The sequence below is a fragment of the Chiloscyllium plagiosum genome, chromosome 20, assembly GCF_004010195.1.
Source record: "Chiloscyllium plagiosum isolate BGI_BamShark_2017 chromosome 20, ASM401019v2, whole genome shotgun sequence".
NCBI lineage: Eukaryota > Metazoa > Chordata > Chondrichthyes > Orectolobiformes > Hemiscylliidae > Chiloscyllium > Chiloscyllium plagiosum.
The window spans coordinates 32,311,892-32,335,393 of record NC_057729.1 but is presented as its reverse complement, the minus strand read 5'-3'; the positions used below and the strand labels follow the sequence as shown (position 1 = coordinate 32,335,393).

The window sequence follows — 23,502 nt, the reverse complement described above, 5'->3', positions numbered from 1 at the left end:
CTTCAGTTTCCTCCCACAGTCCCAATGATGTGCAGGCCAAGTAAATTGGCCATACTAAATTTAGGTGCATTAATCAGGGGTAAATGTTGCGCAGAGGAATGTGTCTGGGTGGGTTACTCTTCGGATGGGGGTTGGTGTGGACTGTTGGGCCGAAGGGCCTGTTTCCAAACCATATGGAATCTAATATCTCTGAACAGGTTGATTAGAAAATATCTAGGAAGCTTTGATGTAACTCCTCTCAAGCTGGAGAAACAGCATCTCATTTTCAATTTGGGAAACCTTGCAATCTCCAGGTCTCAGTATTGAGTTCAATAATTTTATAGACTGAACACCACCTTCCTTCAGGTTAAGTGAATTGGCCATGTTAGATTGCCCAAAGTGTCCATGGATGTGCAGGCTAGTGGATTAGCCATGGGATATGCAGGGTTACAGGGACAGGGTAGAGGGTGGGTCTGGGTGGGATGCTGTTCAGAGGGTTGGTGTGGTTTCAATGCACTAAATGGCCTGCTTCCACACTTGGATTTTATGATCTCTTTCACCTATCCCTACATCCCAGGTCCTGATATGACATGACTTACTTCCAGCACAGCCAATCCATTCTCACCCACTCATTGTCCTCATTATCACCTATCTAGCTTTTCATTTTCCATGGCTTGCTACCCCTTGCTTACCTACTTAATGTTTTCTCGCTGTCTGGTGAAATACTTGGGATATTATGGGAGATACATGGATTTAACCAAGTGTGAACACAATTACTGAATGAACCCTAGACAATGACATTCCTCACTGCGTAATAACCCATGTGCGTGTGACAAGATGGCTGCCCATAAGTGGAATAAGTGCCCATAGAGAATAATTTGCTGTTGTTCAATAAACTTTCTATGACTTATAGAACAGAATGTCTAACTCTTAACCTGCTCCAGACTATCTAAGATTTTCGCTCTTGTGGTTGTATACCTGAAATCTAGGTGAGTCAACTAAAAAATTTAAGATAACGTTAGTGTAACTTGGCATATATATCAAAGTGTTGGCAATAGATTTTAGTCTGAGTTAGAATTTGAGATGGGTAATAGTGGCGAAGACACACTTTCCAAAACTGAAGAGGGAAAAAGAATCAGGAATGAAGGAATAATAACACAAATATATGATGTCGTTGTCTGAGCTTTGTGGCATTGATTGCTTGAATTTAATTTTCAACTTCAGAGCTTCCAACCTATGATACCAACAAACTATTCTGATATTTACCACATCTTCCAATTGTCATCATTATCAGCAGTTACTCGCTGACGAATATGACTGTCCACCCAGGAAATTTGGTGTCACTGCTCATGGGTTCCCTGGTCCTCATGTGGCTGATGAGCCCAATTCTACAGTAGCTTCTCCACGCATTTGACATGTGTTCCTGAGAGGTGGAATTGGTCCTTGGCATCAAGATGCCTGAAATTCCTTTCTCCAGTTCCTTTTCCGTCCTTATACTGGGTGTTCTCAAAAAAGACTCAAGTCATTTGTTTTTTTTTTCTTAGATTTCAACTGTTTCTGCTTGAAAGGTTTTCCATCCATCTTGTACCCAATATCCACACCATTAGGAACATTGCTGTTGACCAGATGAAAAATCGTGGTGGTGATGGTGGAGAAAAGAGTGGGGGAGATGACACAGCCTTACTTGCTCCCTGTCTTGATGGGTAGTAAGGTAATAGGACTGATATTATTTTAACCAGAGGAGTAGTGAAACACAGCATCATAGAATCTCTATCATGCAAATAAAGGCCATTCTGCCCATCGAGTCTTCACCGACCTCCAAAGAGCATCTACCCTACTGCCAGAATCTTGCATTTACCATGGCTAACCCACCTAGCCTGGAAAGCCCTGGATACTATGGAGTAACATAGCATGGATAATCCATCTAAACTGCACATTGTTTTGCCCAGAGGAAACCCACACAGTCACCCAAGGCTGGAATTGAACCCAGGTCCCTGCTGCCGTGAGGTAACCGTGCTAGCTGCTGGCCACAGTGCTGCCTATCTTATGAGAGGATCTTCATTTTTGCTGTTTCTTTTGGAGTTGATGATTCTGACATTAGATTTTGTATTTGTTCATTGGCTATGGGCATTGCTGGCAAATTGCTCATTCTCATTGATCTGGAAAAGATGGCTGCTTTCTTGACTTGCTGCAGTCCTTGGGCTGTTGGTACAATCACACTGTTAATGGAAGTGGAGTTCCAGAGTTCACCCCAACTACAGTGACGAGAATGGCAATGTATTTCCAAGTCAGGATAGTGTGGGGCTTGGAGGGGAACTAGCAGATGGTGTTTGCGGCTCTTGTCCTCCTTGGTGGTAAAGGTCAGGGTTTGAAAAGAGTATCGAAGGAACCTTGATGAGTTGTTGCAGTACATCTTGTGGATGGTAGACAATGCTGCTACTACTGCTGTGTGTTGGAAGTGACTGGATGTTGAAGGTGGTGAGCGATATGGGCTGCTTTTCTTGGATGGTAGCACACTTCTTGAACGATATTGAAGCTGCAGGCAATGGAGCATATTCTATTGTACTCTTGGCAGGTGTCTTGTAGAAGATGAATTACTGACCACAGAAGCTCTAGTCCTTAACTTGCTCTTGCAATCATTAAATGTACATAGCTGGTTTCTGTTCAAAAAGACCAAAAGGTATAGGACAGATTTAGCCCTTTTTACCCATCCGGTCTGCTCCACCATTCGGTCTTGGCTGGTAACCCCCCCACCATGTTGATAATAGGTAATGCTGTTAAATGGCAAAGGAAAATGATTAGATTATCTCTTCTTCGAGATGGTCACTGCTTGGCACTTGTGTGGAGTGAATGTTGATTGCCACTTTCATCCAAAACCTGGATGTTGCCCTGTTCTCAACCCGGCTAGTTACTTCCAAACATTAGCAAAGTGGCAGAGGGAGTTGTCAAGTGGCACTTGCAAATTAATAACCTGTTCACTGATGCTCTGTTTGACAACTGCAAAGGCCACTGAGCTTCTGACCTCATTATGGCTTTGGTTCCAACATGGACAAAAGAACTGAACTCCAGAGATGAGGTCAGAGTGACTGACCTTGGCATTAAGGCCACATTTGACCAAGTGTGGCATCAAGGAGTCTTAGGAAAACTGGAGTCAGTGACATTTGGTGGAGGCAGTCTCCCTGCTATTTGAAGTCATATCTGGCACAAAGGAAGATGGTTGTGTTTGTTAGAAATCTGTCATCTCAGCTTCAGGATATCTCTGCAGGAGTTCCTCAAGGTAGAGTCCTCGGCTCAACCATCTTCAGCTGCTTCATCACTTACCTTTCATCCATCATAAGTTCAGAGTTTGGGATGTTCATTGTGCAATCATCAATGTTCAGCATTATTTGTCACTGCTCAGAAACTGGGATTGGCCTTTGTCCATTTCCAGCAAGACCTAGGCAATATCCAAATTTGAGTTGATATGTGACATATTATTTACTGCTACGTGCCAGGTAATGACCATCTCAAACGAGTAATTCAACCATCACCCCTCGACATTCATTGGCACCATCATCACTGAATACCACACTGTTAACATCCAATTAAGGAACTGAACTTAAGCAGTCATATCAATACAATGGCTATAAGAATAGTAATTGTTCTATCCCAACTACATGGTACAACGTCTACATGGTACAAATCAGGAGTGTGATGGAATACTCCACACCTGCCTGGGTAGCGCACTTCCAAAAGCACTGAAGCTCAATACCGTTCAGGACAAAGCAGCCCATTTAATTGGCACCCCATCTACCACCTTCAGCTCCCTTCATCGCTGACCCATAGTTGTAGCATTGTATACATTTACAGGTTGCATTCTGGCAATTTCTCCAACACTTTCGAAACCCGTGACCTTTACCACCTGGAAGGATAATAGCCACGGGCAACATGGAATATCACACTAACCATCCTAGCTTTGAGCTTTCTCTTTTTTTTTCGCAGTCACTGAATCAAAATCGTAGAACTCCCTCCCTAAAAACAAAATGAGCATGCCTACACTTTCAAAACTGTAATGGTTCAAGAAGGCAGCCCACTGTCACTTTCTGAAGTAAACTTAGGAATGTGCATTAAATGCTGCCAAGCCAACTACGCCCACATCCCATGAATGAATTTTAAAAACTTGGCACTGAAACACTCATGCTCTGTGTTTTGGCAAAATTGGCAAGTATAATGTTCAAACACAAAGAATGCTGAAGGAACTCAGTAGGTCCTCCCCCCACCCCCAACAATCACCACCACCACCCGACTAATGTAATTACCTCCTGTGTTCTTTTCATTTTCTTCATGTACTAACAGCTGAAAGTAATGCTGTGGAGTACTGCTGGCAGGATTTAATGCTGTGGTACTGTGGGAAAGACTAAAAGATAGCAATTACTGTGGGATGTTCTAATAAATACTTGAGCTGCTTGTCTGACTGTGTGCTCTATCTGTACTCCTTTATTGTTAATGCCAATAGTACCTTCATTATAGCAACAGTTTTTCTCTCGTCCCACCAATCTTTCCCCTCTTCCAGACCGTATATGAAACCCCAGATCGTGGTTTGTGCTTTTCCTTTTTAAAAGAATGTACTGCATTGGAGCTTTTGACTACTGTTAATTTTTACCATGTTTTGAAAGAAGACAGATGGTTCATAACATTTTGCAACCGGCATGACTGGACAGGGTAGACGTGAGGCGTGGGTAATAGGGGTGAAGGGTGTAGTTCCAGATGCAAATCAGTTTTCTGTTCAGGAGCCAATAGATTTTCTTATTCTAGCTAAGAAACACAATGAACATCTGGAGTCAGCAATTTTCAAGGACTCCTGTTGAAAATCTGCAAATTCAGATTACGTTTTAAGAAAGCTTTATTGTGTGCATGTACCTTATGCGGGTAATTTTGTAAATGCACGCTGGGAGCAGGGCACCTCTCCAGCGCTCCTCCCAAAGGTGGAAGTTTGATCCCCAACCCTTCAGGTCACTTGTGACCTGTTTCTGCTGTGTATGACCTTGTTCAATGTTCAGTCAGCCACTGACATTCCTTCAAGGGGATGGAACAACAGGAATCACCTCAACAGCACCCTGGTATAATTCACCTCCTGTTCAGATCATGGTGATATTGCATGAATCTGAGTGCTGTGTTGAGCAAAGGAATGTTGAATAGGTGCTCAATAGGTAAATTTTCATTCAAGTCCTAAGTGATCTCAAGTGGATAAGATATCTATCTTTCCGATCAAAGTAGAAGCATCTTGTTGAATGAAATAAATGAAATTTATTGCATTACAGCAACTATATACAGGTTGCATGGACGTAACCTGTACTATCACAGAGTCAGTTAAGAGTGCTCTAACACCATTTCACGCAAGCTTTTTCTTGACTCTGACCCAATCGCCATGACATCACAGTGAGTGCAGTTTATTGCATTCCAACACAAGTATTGTTGTAATGATCAACCAGCACAACACATACCTTCTGTAGGTTGTAGTAAGCACCAAGGGACTGTTTTCTATATTAAAGGCACTACATAAATTCAAGTTGTTAATAGTGCTGCCGAAGCTGGAATATTCTCCCAGTTTGTTTAGCTTTATCTTGCAGCAACTTTCAAAATTTATGGGTTGATTTTTAACAGTTTGACATACTCAGTCTGGCTGCATATCAAGAATCTGGAAGTTTGGTCTCTGGGCCTGTCAATGATTTCTAAACAGAGCCATTGCATTAGTATCTCATGCCTGCAGTTCCCAACCAAATAGACCAGGCAGATGGTGGTAACACAACCTGATCACTGAAGATTCACTATATGAGGGAGTCCTGTGAGAGTCACAGAGGAAGCATTCTAAAACTTTAAGAAAAGAACCAGCTACTTCAAAACTTGAAATGTCAATAACGAAAGACTTAAGCTGCAAACTGTAAGGATCTGCAGTGTGATTCCTTTCACATTTGAAGGACAGACATAGCCAGACTTGGAAACCAAGCTAGTGTCACCAAGGAGGTGAACAGCCAGAGTTTGGGACCTTGCATCTTCGTACAGTAGACAATAGGTGCAAGAATCGGCCATTCTGCCCTTCGAGCCTGCACCACCATTCAATATGATCATGGCTGATCATCCTTAATCAGTATCCTGTTCCTGCCTTATCTCTATAACCCTTGATTCCACTATCCTTGAGAGCTCCATCCAACTCTTTCTTAAATGAATCCAGAGACTGGGCCTGGAGCCCAGAGAGCATTCCACACAGCCACACTCTCTGGGTGAAGAAGTTTCTCCTCGTCTCTGTCCTAAATGGTCTACCCCGTATTTTTAAGCTGTGTCCTCTGGTTCGGCACTCACCCATCAGCGGAAACATGTTTCCTGCCTCCAGAGTGTCCAATCCTTTAGGTGTGGTCTCACCAGGGCCCTGTACAGCTGCAGAAGAACCTCTTTGCTTCTATACTCAATCCCTCTTGTTATGAAGGCCAGCATGCTATTAGCCTTCTTCACTACCTGCTGTACTTGCATGCTTACAGTATTGCAAGAGGTTTAATAGTCTTCTCCATGGCAAGAAAAGTAATGCAGCATGGAGTACAAGATCAAAGAAGTTATGTTAAATATGTGTAAAACATTAGTTCGGCTAGAGATGAGTATTGTGTCCGTTCTGGGTGCCACACTTTAGAACAGATATAAAAGCATCAGGAAGACTAGATCATTGATTTATGAGAATTGTTCCAAAGTGAGGGAGTTCAGGCACATGACATAGATTGGTGAAATTGGGACTGTTTGTTTTGAAGAGAAGGTTAAGACAAGATTTGATAGAGGTATTCAAACTATAAAGGATCTAGAAAGGCTACTTTGTGAAAACAGTTCCAATGGTGAGAGGGTCAGGAATGAGAGAACACTGATTTAATATATTTGGCAAGAGAACAATAAGGACGTAAGAGATTTTTCATTCAGCAAGTGATTAAGATCTGAAGTGCAGTGCCTGACAGCGTGTTGGAAACAGGTTCCCTTGAGAAACTTGAGGGTATTGGGCTATTTATCTGTAAATGAATCTGCAAGGTTATGGGTAAGAGATGGGAGAATGGCAGAAGATGAATTGCTTGTGTCCCGGCACAGAGGCAGTGAGCCAAGTGACTTCCTCCTGTGCTGTAGCTATTGGGTGAGTGGTATGTCACAATTCCTACATTCTGACTTCCACAGCAGACCACTCCTCCAGAATACCAAACGTTGCTGTTATACCTGGTACGTTTGATTCGAGGCACCCCTACACATTCCCTTCTGACAATCCCTCTTGTCTTTATAGCCATTTTTAAAAAAAATTCATTCACGGAATGTGAGCTTCGCTGGCCATTATTTGGGTTTTTGGATGAACAGTTCAGTGATAATACCAACGGGCCATTGCCTCCACTATATCACACTAATCCTCTCAACGATCATCCACAAACATTGTTCTTCCATTCTCTCAATACTTTTCACACCCATAATTACTGTTTATTGTCAGGCACAACAGCACCGTGGCTCAGTGGTTAGCACTGCAGCCTCGCAACGCCAGGGACCCGGGTTTGATTCCACCCTCGGGTAACTGCGTGGAGTTTGCACATTCTCCCTGTGTCGGCGTGGGTTTCCACTGTGTGCTCTGGTTTCCTCCCACAGTCCAAAGATGTGCAGGTTGGTGGACTGGCCATGCTAAATTACCCATAGTGTTCTGGGATTTGTAGTTTAGGTGCATTAGCCACGGGGAATTCAGGGTTACAGCGATAGGGTAGGGGTGAGATGCTCTTTGGTGGGTCAGTATGGACTTGTTGGGCTGAATGGCCTGTTTCCACACCAGGGATTCTATGGATTTTAGCAGTGAAAGTCAGAGGGCTGACTGTCCAATCATTACAGCAACTGTTGGATGAGGCCATGGTGGCCTTGGATCAGAAGTATTACTGTCCATGAACACTGACAAGTTGAGTATGTCCCATTAACTAGGGACAGACATCACAGTCATATGGCACACAACATTCATTCATGTTGACACAATGTTGATTGAGATTTCTCTCACCTGTCAACGAGCTGATTAGAGTTTGAAGTAGTGAGCTTTCTTTGTGTGGAGGTAGAGAGCCAGTATTCACTTGGACTCTGGCTTCCAGCCTTGAGAAAAGTGGAACAACCAGAATAGTAGCTGAACAGTCGATACCAGTGAGAGGGGTAGAATGTTGGGACTGCTTTTGGCTGGGCATAGTAGGTTCAGCATTGGTGAACCAGATGGCTGTCACTGTCTGAGATTAACCGAATGGGTCTGTCCTGAACATCTGTGGCACTTCTAAGTGAGTAGCTGCAGATCCACTTATAGCACTAGATTCTTATTCTTGCTTCTGTTGCTTTTCCCCTTGAATTACATTCTCACTGCTGCAGCACCAGTCTTAGGTGCTGCACTGGGTTGTGCAAGAGGGAGATAGACAAAGCTCTTTCAGCCAAAAGTATCAAGGGATATGGAGGCAGGGTGGGATTAGCGATGATTAGCTGTGATCATAATGAATGGCACAGCAGGCTCGAGAGGTTGAATGGGCAAAAGTGAGTACTGCAGATGGGTTCAGAAAAGATTTGCAAGGATTTTGCCAGGGTTGGAGGATTTGAGATATCAGGAGAGATTGAATAGGCTAGTGCTGTTTTCCCTGGAACGCCGGAGGCTGAGGGGTGACCTTATTGAAGTTTATGAAATCATGAGGGGCATGGATAGGATAAATAGACAAAGTTTTTTTTCTCTGGGGTGGGGGAGTCCAGAACTGGAGGGCATAAGTTTAGAGTGAGAGGGGAAAGATATAAAAGAGACCTAAGGGGCAACTTTTTCACGCAGAGAGTGGTACGTGTATGGAATGAGCTGCCAGAGGCATTGGTGGAGACTAGTACAATTGCAACATTTTAAAAAATACATCTGGATGGGTACATGAATAGGAAGGGTTTAGAGGGATAGGGGCTGGGTGCTGGCAAGTGGGACTAGATTAGGTTAGGATATCTGGTCGGCATGGACGAGTTGGATCTCCTTACAAATTTGTTTCTCAGTTTCCGGCTGTTAGGGTGTCTATAATACAATCCCATTTAGGTGATCATCCCTTTCTTATTTCTCAGTTCCACCCAAATAACTTCCCTGGATGTATTTCTGGGAATATCCTCCCTCGGTACAGCTGTAATGCTATCCCTTATCAAAAACGCCACTCCCCCCCCCCCCCCCCCCAAACCTCCCTTTCTGTCCTTCCTGTAGCATTTGTATCCTGGAACATTAAGCTGCCAGTCCAGTCCATCCCTGAGCCATGTTTCTGAAATTGCTGTGATATCCCAGTCCCATGTTCCTAACCATGCCCTGAGTTCATCTGCCTTCCCTGTTAGGCCCCTTGTATTGAAATAATTGCAGTTTAATTTATCAGTCCTACCTTGTTCTCTGCTTTGTCCCTGCCTGCCCTGTCTGACTTGCTTCTGTTCTCAACTGTACCAGCCTCTGATTGATCTCTTTCCTCGCTATCTCCCTAGATCCCATCCCCCACCTTACTAATTTAAATCCTCCCAAGCAGCTCTAGCAAATCTCCCTGTCAATATATTAGTCCCCTTCCAATTTAGCTAAATATCAGAATGGTGTGTAGTTTCCCTGGTGCCAGGATCAAGGATGTCTCTGAGAGGGTATAGAATGTTCTCAAGGGGGAGAGGGGCCAGCAGGAGGTCATCGTACGCATTGGAACCAACGACATAGGAAGGTTGGTGCAATCCATCCTTCTTGTACAAGTCATTTCTACCCCAAAAGAGATTCCAATGATCTAAAAATGTGAACCCTTCTCTCATACACCAGCTCCTTAGTCATTCATTCATTTGCTCTTACCTCCTCTTCCTGACCTCACTAGCTCAAAGCAGTGGGAATAATCCAGATATTACTACTCTCGAGGATCTCCTTTATAAATTCCTGCCTAACTCTTTGTAATCTCCCTTCAGAATCTCAACCTTTTCCCTTCCTATGTCATTGGTTCCAATGCGTACAATGACCTCCTGCTAACCCCTCTCCCCCTTGAGAACATTCTGCATCCTCTCTGAGACATCCTTGATCCTGGCACCAGGGAAGCAACATGGCATTCTGATTTTTCGCTGCTGGCCACAGAAACATCTGTCTGTACCTCAGACTAGACAGTCCCCTAACACAGTCGATCACTTGGAACCCGACGTACCCCTCGCTGCATTAGAGTCCGTCTCAATACCAGAAACTTGGCTGTTCGTGAGAATCCATCATTTTCCAAAACAGCAAGCTTGTTTGAAATGGGGATAGCCACAGAAGACTCCTGCATTAACTACCTACCTTTCTTACCTTTCCTGGTTAACCCATCTATGTGACTGTATCTGAGATTTCCCCTTCCTAAAACTGCCACCCATCACATCCCCTTGCTCTTGTAAATTCCTCATTGCCTCTAACTGTCTCTCTAACCGAACCATTCGATCTGATAGGATTCGCAACCAACAGCATTTATTGTAGATATAATCCTCAATAACCCGTAAACTCTCCCTAAACTCCCACATCCAACAAGAAGAGCACATCACTCTACTAAGGGCCATTTTTGCTTCTTCACAATCTACACTCCCAGAAAATAGCATTGTCTTGTTCCTCTACAAAACACTGCTCCAGGTTAAATTAATACTTATGACTTATGTCTCTTGATTAAACTTAAAACATATCTCAATAAAACATATAATCAAGAAAGAACCCACTCTACTCAATACTGTAGACTTGCTGTAAGGCCAGGCTTAAATATTCATTTCTGTGTCTGTGCTGTGACCTCTCCCAAACAGGTTCCTCCAAGATTAGTTGTGAACTTTGCTGTTTGTTAATTTTCCCAAATGCACTCTGGTGTCCAACAATACATGAATTCAAACAGCAAAGGCAGTAACTGTGCAGGTTCACTGCTCTGTCAGTTTCTCTCTCTCTCTTTCTCTCTCTCGAGCTGAGGGCATTCAACACTGATGAACCTGATTGCTAATGCCAATTCACTTGAAACGAGACTGAGAATGCTAGCGACAACTTGAGCCCCCTTGAGGTACTGGTGCCTAGTCGTATTCAGGAAAGCCACTCCTCTGTCTGTAGAACCTATGCTGAGGATATTATTACTTTGTGAGCTAGAGCTTGGAGTTCTTTTCTCATGTACTGTTGAGAAGCAGGTGGTTGAGGGAAAGGCTGCTTCTGGTGTTCCGTTATTTTATTTATGGGATGTGAGCATTGCTAACAAAAGCAGTAGATATTTACCCCATTTCTTGGGGGCCCTTAAGAGGCCTCCATGAAACCCTGCAGTCTGGGTACACCCCCACAGGGTTATGAGGGAAAGGGGTTTCAGAATTTTGACCCAACAACACTCAAAAGAATTGTGATATTGTTCCAAATTAGGATTCTGTATGGCTTGAAGAGGAATTTGCAGCAAGTGATTATTCCCATACGTCTGTGCCCTCGTCCTACTGGATGAGAGAAGTCACAGATTTGGAAGATCTTGTCAAAGGATCCTGAACGAGTTTTTTCACAGAATTTTGTAAATGGTGTACAACTCTGCCACAGTCCTGAAGGATGGAAAGAGTGGATGTTCAAGGTGGTGAATGGGGTGCCAATCATACAAACTATTTTTTCCTGAATTGTGTTGAGCTTTTTGAGTGTTTTCAGAGCTGCACCCATCCAGGCAAATGGTGAGTTTTCCATCACATTTCTGATTTGTAGTTTTGTTGATGGCAGATTGGCTTTAAGGACTCAGAAGTTCTCTGCAGAATTCCCAGACTCTGACACACTCTTACATGGCTGGTTTGCTCCTGTTTCTGAATGCATAGTCATTATGTTCCACGTGCAACCTGAATCCAAGTTCAAAGTTCAGTTTTGTACCACTACAAAGCACAGGCGAAAGTGAGGACTTGCAGATGCTGGAGATCAGAGTCAAGAGCGTGGTGCTGGAAAAGCACAGCAGGTCAGGCAGCATCCAAGGAGCAGGAGAATCGATGTTTCAGGCAAAAGTCTGATTCTCCTCCTCAGATGCTGCCTGACCTGCTGTGCTTTCTCAGCACCACACTCTCGACTCCTCTCAAAGCATGCCCACTGCACTCTGCAGTCAGAATGGACTGTAAATTTTCATTACACAAGTTTGAATTAGTGAAATGTGGAAACATCTTCACATAGCTAGTACAGTATAAGTGCAGTTTAGTTTGAGGATTTGAGGGTTTAGTTTGGACCATATGAAGTGCATGTATAGCATAATCTATATTGTCTTTGGCACAAGACCCAGAAAAATATAATTGTATTTGTGCAAAGGTGGCATTAATCTTCAGACAAAATACAGGTATCATGGGGAAAATCTGTGCTTTGGGGCTTATCATTGATGACTGTGCCTTGGAAATTCATTCAGGCTCATGGTGTTTCTTCTGCTTGAATATATTTTTGCTTAGGATACAAATGGGACATTTCAGAAAATGGTAAAGGCCTTTTTGACCCTCACATTGTAGGTGGCAGATTCTGGGAATATTTCCTATCTCCCTGGCATAAATATTTGAAGTTACTAGTTCATGCACCATAATAAAGTTACTTGAATGTCACAATTCTTTCAATGTCTATGTAATTTTTAATTACAGTAATAATTCTGTACCACAAAATTCCATTATAAATGCCTTTACAATCTGTTCTTGCTTGCCATGCCTTCTTTCTTGCTCACTTTTGTTTTCGCCTTTTAGCATCCTTTTTAACCAAAAGACAGTGTCCTATAATCTATCACTTTTTTTTTAAAAAGTCATCCCAACGAAACAATTTGTTTCCCTTTTCTCCTATGTTTTCCTAGGCTGGGATGTCATGGGTGAGACACTTTTTGCAAACATTAAGCCTAAAATTTGATATATACAGCATTTAAAGATAAATGTTCTGCTCTGAGGCTTGCCCAGTTTAATTTTTGCCCACTTTTCTTCTGGTTCTGCCTGCATGAAGGTCTCATTAATCACATCTCACCAAAATGAGGGAATTCACCATTACATATTGGAGGATTTCAGTCATTGGCAGTGAACCCTCGCTGTAGGGGTACAATTGATGTTTGTATTCATTTTTCAAGATGAAGTGATTGGTTAGTGTTTCCTCTATACAGTCCAAGGTATGATTGTTAGTGTGACTGTAAACTCGGTGCGCCAATCTTTCTCTTAAAATGTGAATTATAACATTGAAATCAAAGCAGTCAAATTTCAGTTTGGCACATGGAGAACCGACACAAGAAGCCCAAGAGTGGAAAAGTGTTTCTTTTGGTTAAACACCTGAATTTCTACCAGGACTTGAATTAGCACAACTGTTGTATGTTTTATCTCTAGTTGCAAATATGAGCTGTAAAACTAGAAAACAGTATGAATTATTTGTGGCCAAATGCACACCTTGCACAGTTTGGGCACTTTGGTTTTCTCAGAAAAGCATCAGAGCATTGCTGTCCATGGCACTTCTGTTCACAGTTCTGTAATTATATAAGCGGCTGCGGGAAATGATCAAAATTATAGAGGAAGCACCAGTTCGCAGTCTGTACAGTCCACAGAGTAGGAGTAAACTGGTGGTTATTCAACACTAGATAATATAATAAGGATATGAAATTCATGTAACAACAAGAGAACAAATTTCAAAATGTGCTCTTACTTTTGGTTCTACATACAGCCCTTTTAAAATATCTGTTTTTGAAATGAGTACTGTAGATGATACTATAAGAACAACCATTTATTATAGTGAACAAAAGTTTTTAAAATGTTTTTTACATCACGTTTTTATTTGCGCACATCCTCTGCACAGTAAATAAAATGAATGTGAATATAAAGTGACAATGCTGTTTGCATTGTAAACTTGCTTAACCACTGAAAAGTTTATTTTTTTAGTTTGTTGTAGTTTTAAACAGTTTTATTTACAGTGTAATTCATGTTTTTTACAGGAAGCCTTCAGAAGAAGCTGACATGGATGAAGTTATGGCAGCTGCAGTTTTGACCAGTCTCTCCACCAGTCCACTGGTGCGCAGTCCACCCTCCGGAACACACACATTAGGTATAGGCTTTGAAACTTCGATTGTCTTTTTATGCCACATTGGAGATTTTCCTAACATTGCACACACTGTAACATTATTTCGTAGTAAATAATTTTGCTAACACAGCATACTGATATGCTCTTGGTGCTACGATGAGTTCTTGTCCTGACCAGTTTTCTTACAGTGAATGCAGATTTCACAGGAACAAGGTCTCTCCTGAGACTAAATGCTTCCCCTTAGGGACAGTTTCTACGGATTGCAATGGGGCATTGGGAACATGACAAGTTGAAATTTGGCGTTCATTCATTGGCCTCCATTCATTAACAAAATGATGGATTGTGCCACAGAGTTGTTTCTGAGGAAACATCCTTAAAAATGACGGTGTTTGGAGGAACTTTATAGGAAGCAAAAGCAGTTGAAAGGTTAAGAAACATTGATCTCTCTCTCTCTCTCTCTCTCTCTCTCTCTCTCTCTCTCCTCCCCCCTCCCCGCATTCTTCTTCACAGAATCAGCTGCCATTTGCAATGTTTAAGATGATGATGTCATCTCTAGAAGTTTAAGACTGGCAATTAAAGTCAATTCTACCTTTAATTTTGTCAGGGTCATTGATAATATTGAAACACTCATGCAGTTTTGGAAGTTTATTCTTATCTATGTGAAAGTTGCCAGAGGAAAACATTTCAATGATATGTGTCATTGCTTTGATCTGTGCCTGTAGGCAAGATACTGTGAGGTACTTAAGGGAAATGCTGAGTTTTGTCTAAAGATAATCTCTTCATGAAAATGTTAATGATGGAAAAGGATAGACTGAATCTTAAGTTGAAGCTCTAAACTGGAGGAAGGCCAATTTTGACGGTATTAGACAAAAACGTTCAAAAGTTGATTGAGGGCAAACATTCACAGGTAAAGAGCAGCTGGAAAATGGGAAGCCTTCAAAAATGAGATAGCAAGAGTCCAGAGACACTATGTACCTGTTAGGGTGAAAGACAAGGCTGGCAGGTGTAGGGAATGCTGGATGACTAGAGAAATTGAGGTTTCGGTCAAGACAAAGAAGGAATCATATGTCCGGTATAGACAGCAGAGATTGAATGAATCCTTAAAGTATAAAGGCAGTAGGAGTATACTTAAGAGGGAAATCAAGAGGGCAATAAGGGGACATGAGATAGCTTTGGCAAACTGAGGAGAATCCAAAGGGATTTTGTAAATACATTAAGGACAAAAGAGTAACTAGGGAAAGAATAGGGCCCCTCAAAGATCAGCAAGGCGGCCTATGTGTGGAACCACAGGAGATTAGGGAGATATGAAATGAATATTTTGCATCAGTGTTTACTATGGAGAAGGACATGGAAAATATAGAATGTGGGGAAATAGATGATGACATCTTGAAAAATGTCCAGATTACAGAAGAGGAGGTGCTGCATGTCTTAAAACGCATAAAGATAGATAAATCCACAGGACCTGATCAGGTGTACAGTAAAACTCTGTAGGAAGCTAGGAAAGTGATTGCTGGGCCTCTTACTGAGATATTTGTATCATTGATGGTCACAGGTGAGGTGCCAGGAGACTGGAGGTTGGCTGACGTGGTGCCACCGTTTAAGAAGGGTGGTAAGGCCAACCAGGGAACTATAGACCGGTGAGCCTGACGTCGGTGGTGGGCAAGTTGTTGGAGAAAGTCCTGAGGGACAGGATTTACATATATTTAGGAAGGCAAGGGCTGATTAGGGATAGTCAACATGGCTTTGTGCGTGGGAAATCATGTCTCACAAACTTGATTGAGTTTTTTTTAAAGAAGTAACAAAGAGGATTGATGAGGGCAGAGCAGTAGATGTGATCGATATGGACTTCAGTAAGGCATTCAACAAGGTTCCCCACAGGAGACTGGTTAGCAAGATTAAATCACATGGAATACAGGGAGAACTAGCCGTTTGGATACAGAACTGGTTCAAAGGTAGAAGACAGGGATAGGAGGTATGGTTAGTAAGTGTGCAGATGACACCAAAATTGGAGGTGTAGTGGACAGGGAAGAAGGTTACCTCAGGGTACAATGGGACCTTGATCAGATGGGCCAATGGGCTGAGGAATAGCAGATTGAGTTTAATTTAGATAAATGAGATGCTGCATTTTAGAAAGGCAAATCAGGGCAGGACTTTATACACTTAGTGGTAAGGTCCTGGGGAGTGTTGCTGAACAAAGAGACCTTGGAGTGCAGTTTCATTGTTCCTTGAAAGTGGAATCTCCGGTAGATAGGATAGTGAAGAAGGCATTCGGTATGCTTTCCTTTATTGGTCAGACTACTGAGTATAGGAGTTGGGAAGTCATGTTAGGGCTGTACAGGACATTGGTTAGGCCACTTTTGGAATATTGCCTGCAATTCTGGTCTCCCTCCTATCGGAAAGATGTTGTGAAACTTGGAAGGGTTTAGAAAAGTTTTACAAGGATATTGAGAGATTTGAGGGTTTGAGCTATAGGGAGAGGCTGACTAGACTGGGATTGTTTCCCCTGGAGGTTCAAAGGCTGAGGGGTGACCTTATAGAGGTTTATAAAATCACGAGGGGCATGGATAGGGTAAATAGACAGGTCTCTTTTCCCTGGGGTGGGAGAGTCCAGAACTAAAGAGCATAGGTTTAGGGTGAGAGGGGAAAAAATGTAAAAGGGTCCTAAGGGGCAACTTTTTCTCACAGAGGGTGGTACATGTATGGAATAAGCTGCCAGAAGAAGTGGTGGAGGCTGGTACAATTATAACATTTAAAAGGCATCTGGATGGCTATGTGAATAGGAAGAGTTTAGAGAGGGATGTGGCCAAGTGCTGGCAAATGGAACTAGATTAATTTAGGATATCTGGTTGGCATGAACAAGTTTAGACTGAAGGGTCTATTTCTGTGCTGTATATCTCTATGATCTAATGTGTAAAATTGAAATCCAAGCTTAAGTGAAAAAAGGAAATGTATAAAGTATGATAGAATATACTTTTCAACTCTAGCTGTTTGTGGTCTGATTAATTTAACATGCTTCTGTTAAGTTCTTCCATGTGCCACTTTCACTAACCCATTCAAAGTAACCAGGTTAACCTCTGTAATTAAAGTACACAGAGCAGAATTAGATAAATATGGTGAAGTTTGTATAAGGCCAGTGTCTGTCAGGAAATATATCTCTCACCTTCTTCCATTCAAAGTTACAGAACAATTTTCCAATGATTTATAACTATTTGTAAGCTTCCCCCAAACTTCAACTGAGGCCCTATATGCCTTCTCAGATGGCATAAAAGATCACATGACCCTATTTGAAGACCACCAGGGAAATTATCCTTGGAGTCCGAGCCACAATTAATCCCCAATCAACATCAAAGAATAAACCTTTGTCCAATTGGTCATTGTCCAGTTGTAGTTTATTGGAGCTTGCTGTTTGCAAACAGGTTGCATTTCCATTAACAATAACAGTGACCACTGTAAGTATTAAATTGACAATCAAGCTCTTTGAAACATCCTACCCATGAACGGCACTATACAAACGTATTTTTTTCCCTCCTTGCCTTCTCATTCTCTTGTAGCTTTGTTTACACAATGATTCTGTACACTTACTTTGACAATCTGTTTTTCTATTGTTGTCAATCTAATACTGTGCCTCCTGTCCTACAGTTCAATTAGATTTTGAAATATCTTGCAGCAATATTATTATTTTTGCAGTTTGCTTTGTTAGCAACCATTAGTTTGAGTTAGCAATATCTCTTACCTGTTGTACAGAGGGTTGGTATTAAGTATGTATCATAAACACCAATTATTTCCTGATATTTTATTGCCACATGGATAGGGGAATTTTCCAAACCAGACCAATGAATTTCTGGTCTTTGCTGCCAACCTACCATTTGGCAAATTCCTATATGGGAAGGAAAGACTATCACAATATTTTTTGACTTTTCTAATGGAAATGCATATAAAATAGGCCATTTGGCCCCTGAGTTCACCATTTGCTGAGATTAGGGCTGATGCAAATGCAGCTCCAATTGCACCTTGCTGTCTGCTTGCGTCATGCCGCATAGCCTTGGTTTACCAATAATCAGTCCAATGCCACTTTGATTATGTTCAATGACACAGCCACCATTACTCTCTGAGGAAGCAAATTCAACCAGCTAAACATTAGGAAGAGATGGTTTGCCTACATGGGCTGCAGTACAAACATTTGCAGTAATTATTTTAATTTCTTTAAGGTATACAGTCTGGCCAATATTGCATATGATTTTCAAAATACTTATTTATATATTTTGTATTTACGTTTTTGTTGCACTAATTATGTTAATGTCTATACTTATTTTGTTATAGAAGTACTTGTGTTTCTTTGCTTTCAGATAACTGTAAAGTGTCAAAGGAGGGGCCAACTTTGTCAGCCAGCTATGGCAGCAGCACTACCAGTGGGAATTGGAGTTGGGACATTCCGAGTGACCACTCCAACCCATCCACACCATCGCCACCATTGCCAGCTGATAGCTCCAAGCCATTATCTGGACAATCAGATGATGGTATTGATGAACCAGAGGCATCTCACTTCCTGTTTGAAGAGCCTGCTCCCAGAAAAAGAAAGGTTAGAGTTTTATTTCAGAACTGGACCTGATCAGTGATTTGATTTTGTAACTCGGATATCACTTACTTCCTCTGTAAATTGCTATTCTAATGTACCATTTAAGTTTTACACAGATAACTCAATACCCATATGCATTTTGCTAATTGACTTGATACGAAAATTACAAACGCTAAACTTTGCTTTTTAAAACTTTCTTTCCCTCCTTTTCTCTAATAATTGCCTTTGCAACACTGGTAATGTGCAAAGTTTACTCAAACTACTGGGTGAGATTCTTCTTCCTCACAAACTCAATTCCCTTCCTAAGGGTATTGTGAATTAACGTACAGCACACGGACTGCAGCAGTTTAAGAAGACAGCTCACCACCACCTTCTCAATGGCAACTAGGGACAGGCAATAGATGCTGGACCAGTCAGGGATGCCTACAGCCATTCATTTTTTTTTTAAATTCGTCAAGGTAGAAAAAAATTTCCTTCCTCTTATTCAGGTCAGCATTTGAAGTAATCAACAACATACAATATAGGAGAGCTGTGCTTATTAGGAATAGATCAATTACATGGGTTTGGTGTGGGAAAGAGGGATTCCATTTCATGGGATATTAGTTTTGAAACCAGGGTGATCTGTATCGATCTGTCTCCACCTGAACCGATCCGGAAACTGTGTTCTGGCGAAAAGAATAAATAGGGTGGTCACTAGGACTTTAAACTGGTGAGTCGGGAGGGAAGGGAAAGGGAAAGCAACAGTGAGTATGGAATCAATTAGAAAGATAAGCAGCAGGTTAGCATGTGTGCTGGGTTTAAGTTCAAGGCAGATTAGGGATGAAGCAAAAAGGAAGGATAACCTAGGTATAGAAATTGAGGATAAGAAAATTAGCATTAAGGCGCTTTACCTGAATGCACGTAGTATTTGTAACAAAGTAGATGAATTAACAGGAGAAATCATCGTGAATGATTATGATGTGGTAGGCATCACAGAGATGTGGTTGCAGGGCGTTCAGGACTAGCAGCTAAACATCCAAGAATTTACAGCTTATCAAAAAGACAGGGAGGTGAGCAGTGGGGCCGGGGTTGTCCTGTTAGTTAAGAATGAAATTAAATCTAATTAAATGATAACTTTACAGTTACCTGAAAGCAAAGAAACAAAAGTACTTCTGTAACAAAATTAAGTATACACATCGACATAATTAGTGTTGCAACAAAAACATAAATCTAATTAAATGATGTTTGGGTGGAGTTGAGGTACCACAAAGGCAAAAAAACCATAATGGATGTACCAGGAAAGAGGGCATGTCAGAAAGGCAAGGTCACAGAGATCATGGAGGACTTCAATATGCAAATTGATTGGGTGAATAATGTTGATCCAGTGGATCCAAAGAAAGAATTAATGGAATGCTTACAGGATGGCTTTTTGGAACAGCTTGTGATGGTGCCCACAAGGGATCAGGCTATTCTGGACTTTGTACATGTTTGCTCACAGGCCCCTCTGTTGCCTCACCCACTTCAGTATTGTATATTTTGCTTAGCACCTCTCCATTTTATATGTACCAAAATGTGTCACTTCACACTTTTATGCATTAAATTTCATCAGCCACATGCCTGCCCATATTTTATATCCACTTGGCCAGACTATAAAAGATCTTAAAGTAAGGGAACACTTCGGAGGCAGCGATCATAATATGATAGAGTTCAGTCTACATTTCGAAAGAAAGAAGGCAAAATCAGATATAATGGTGTTACAGTTAAATAAAGGTAATTACAGGGGCATGAAAGAAGAACTGTTGAAAATCGACTGGAAGCAGAGCCTAGTGGGGAAAACAGTAGAGCAACAATGGCAGCAGTTTCTGGGTGTAATTGAGGACACAGTACAGAGGTTCATCCCGAAGAAAAGAAAAATTATCTGGTCTGTGTTGGTGGTGGTGTGGTGGGGGGGGTGGGGTTATGGCTGACAAAGGAAATCAAGAGCACTGGGAAATCAGAAGATTGGGAAGACTTCAAAAGTAAACAGAGTATAACAAAGAGAGAAATAAGGAAGGAGAGGATCAAATATGAAAGTAAGCTAGCCAGTAATATTAGAAATGAAAGTAGAAGTTTCTTTCAATACATAAGAAACAAATGAGAGGCAAAAATAGAAATTGGGCTCCTCCAAATTGATGCAGGAAGGCTCATGTTGGGAGATAAGGAAATAGCTGAAGAACTTAACAAATACTTTGTGTCAGTCTTCACAGTGGAAGACATGAGTAATATCCCAACAATTAAGGAGAGTCAAGGGGCAGAGTTGAGTATAGTAGCCATTACAAAAGAGAAAGTGCTAGAAAAGCTAAAAGGTGTAAAAACCGATAAACCTCCTGGCCCCGATGGGCTACATCCTGGAGTTCTGAGGGAGGTGGCTAAGGAAATAGCGGAGGCATTGGTTGTAATCTTTCAAAAATCATTGGAGCCAGGGAAAGTCCCAGATGGTTAGAAAATCGCTGTTGTAACCCCCTTGTTCAAGAAAGGATCAAGACAAAAGATGGAAAACTATAGGCTGTTTAGCCTAACCTCGATTGTTGGTAAAATTCTAGAATCTGTCGCTAAGGATGAGATTTCTAAATTCTTGGAAGTGTAGGGTCGGATTAGAACAAGTCAGCATGGATTTAGTAAGGAAAGGTTCTGCCTGATAAACCTGTTAGAATTCTTTGAAGAGGTAACAAGTGGGTTAGACCAGGGAAATCAAGTGGATGTTATCTACCTAGATTTCCAAAAGGCCTTTGATAAGGTGCCTCACGGGAGGCTGCTGAGTAAAGTGAGGGCCCATGGTGTTTGAGGTAAGCTATTGGCATGGATTGGGGATTGGCTGTCTGACAAGAAGGCAGAGAGTTGGGATAAAAGGTTCTTTTTCAGAATGGCAGCCAGTGACAAGTGGTGTCCCGCAGGGTTCAGTGTTGGGGCTGCAGCTGTTCACTTTATATATTAATGATCTGGATGAAGGACTGGGGGCACTCTGGCGAAGTTCACCGATGTTACAAAGATAGGTGGACAGGAAGGTAGTTCTGAGGAGGTGGAGAGGCTGCAGAAAGATTTAGACAGGCCATTTGGGAGAGTGGTCCAGGAAATGGCTGATGAAATTCAATGTGAGCAAATGCGAGATCTTGCACCTTGGAAAAAAGAATACGAGCATGGACTATCTTCTAAACGGTGAAGAAATTCATAAAGCCAAAGTACAAAGGAATATGGGAGTGCTAGTCCAGGATTCTCTAAAGGTTGACTTGCAGGTTGAGTCACTGGTTAAGAAAGCAAATGTAATGTTGTTATTTATCTCGAGGGTTGGAATGTAAAAGCAGCGATGTGCTACTGAGACTTTATAAAGCTCTACTTAGGCCCCATTTGGAATATTGTGTCCAATTCTGGGCCCCACACCTCAGGAAAGACATACTGGCACTGGAGTGTATCCAATGGGGATTCACACAGATGATCCCTGGAATGATAGACCTGACATATGATGAGCTGAGAATCCTGGGATTGTATTCATTAGAGTTTAGAAGGTTGAGGGGAGATCTAATAGAAACTTACAAGATAGTTGGTTAGAAATGGTGGACGCTGGGAAATTGTTTCTGTTAGGCAGGTATACTAGGACCCATGGGCACAGCCCATGACTGTGTTTGTTATTGTAATAAGTAGTTATGTAATAACTGTTATGTTACTACATGCAGGTGATGCACATGAAGTAGGGGCTTCATTTATCTTAGATAAAGTAGTCATTACTGTCATTGTAAGCTTCACGCATTTGATCATTTGGGAGATTTTGCAATTAGTTGGCTAGTTTCTGTCTGCTCCTTCCGGTCATTCTTGAGTAACAATTTACGGTTATATGATACATAGCAAAATATTCCAAAACATTTCAGGGGATAGTGAAATATTTTAAAATAGAGGAGCATCTGTGGAAAAAAATCGATGGGAAGCTAGCAGATTGTGAGGTTAGAGATAGATAATGAAACATATGAGAGGTTTAGAGAGAGAAAATTCACTGATAATACAGGGTGGTAATAGCTGAAGACTGTGCAATTGTTGGTGCAGCACAATTGGTGGGAAAGGAATGAGATATGCATCAATCACAATTATTAAACAGTACGGTGCACATATTGAGATATAGCGTAGGAGAAAGTTATAGAGTGATGGTAGAGTGAACTGACATAAAGGTTAGTAAGATTGGGCTGTTAGGTCAGCTGATATTGTGCAGCGAAGAGAGGAAGCAGGGAATTGTCACCTGAACCTTGCACCGTTCCAAATAGCTTTTGTGCAGGATTTCTAAATGTTATGCCTGGAAAGGTTGTATTTTGAAGTGAGTACAGCTAAGGAGTGAGGATACACACATCGTTCAGAGAATCAAAGTCTAAGAAATACTTTAAACAATGAAGCTCGGTTGAAGACTTATCTCAGATTTAATGAAATCCCCAATTATTATGTACAGTTTCTATGAAACTGTTTTTATAGGTTTTCTTCAGATTAACCTTTTAATTCTTAGTTTCACATTTTAAATGTAGATTTAGAAAGCTAATGAAATTATGCTGACAAACATCATTAATAGGAGAAAGTGAGAAATATACAAAAATTAACTTAGAAGAAAGTTTATAGAATTAATTATGTTTATATTGTTTGGGAAACTGAAAATATGATAAAATATGTGTCAACATGATGAAACATATCTGCAAAGAATATTAAAACCCAAAAACACTTTTATAATCATAATGTTAAGTTTGAGACATCATGTCAGTTGCAGGCTGTTTGTCCTTGCCACACTACACTGTTAACTTTGTTAGAATGTTTTCAGTGTATTTTGTTCCAGCAATGCAATCTATTTCAAAATCCCCTCACTAGTGAGTAACACCTATTGTCAACTCCAATGAATTTGCAAACTATTTCAGACCAACTCATTTTTTTGGTTCAGTAAAATATTATCAAA

The 23,502-nt window shown here is 41.4% G+C and overlaps 1 protein-coding gene across 2 annotated transcripts in view; it reads left to right on the top strand.

Annotated features, from left to right (window-relative positions):
- Positions 1-1,404: 1,404 nt before the first annotated feature.
- LOC122560144 (zinc finger protein 704-like) overlaps positions 1,405-23,502 on the top strand; it is a 37,709-nt gene continuing 15,611 nt past the window's right edge. For both annotated transcript variants that reach the window (XM_043710450.1, XM_043710449.1), the window contains exons 1-3: positions 1,405-1,409; positions 13,902-14,011; positions 18,334-18,566. In XM_043710450.1, coding sequence (XP_043566385.1) covers positions 13,924-14,011; positions 18,334-18,566 — 321 coding nt within the window. In that variant the 5' untranslated portion in view covers positions 1,405-1,409; positions 13,902-13,923. The remainder of the gene's footprint in view (positions 1,410-13,901; positions 14,012-18,333; positions 18,567-23,502) is intronic.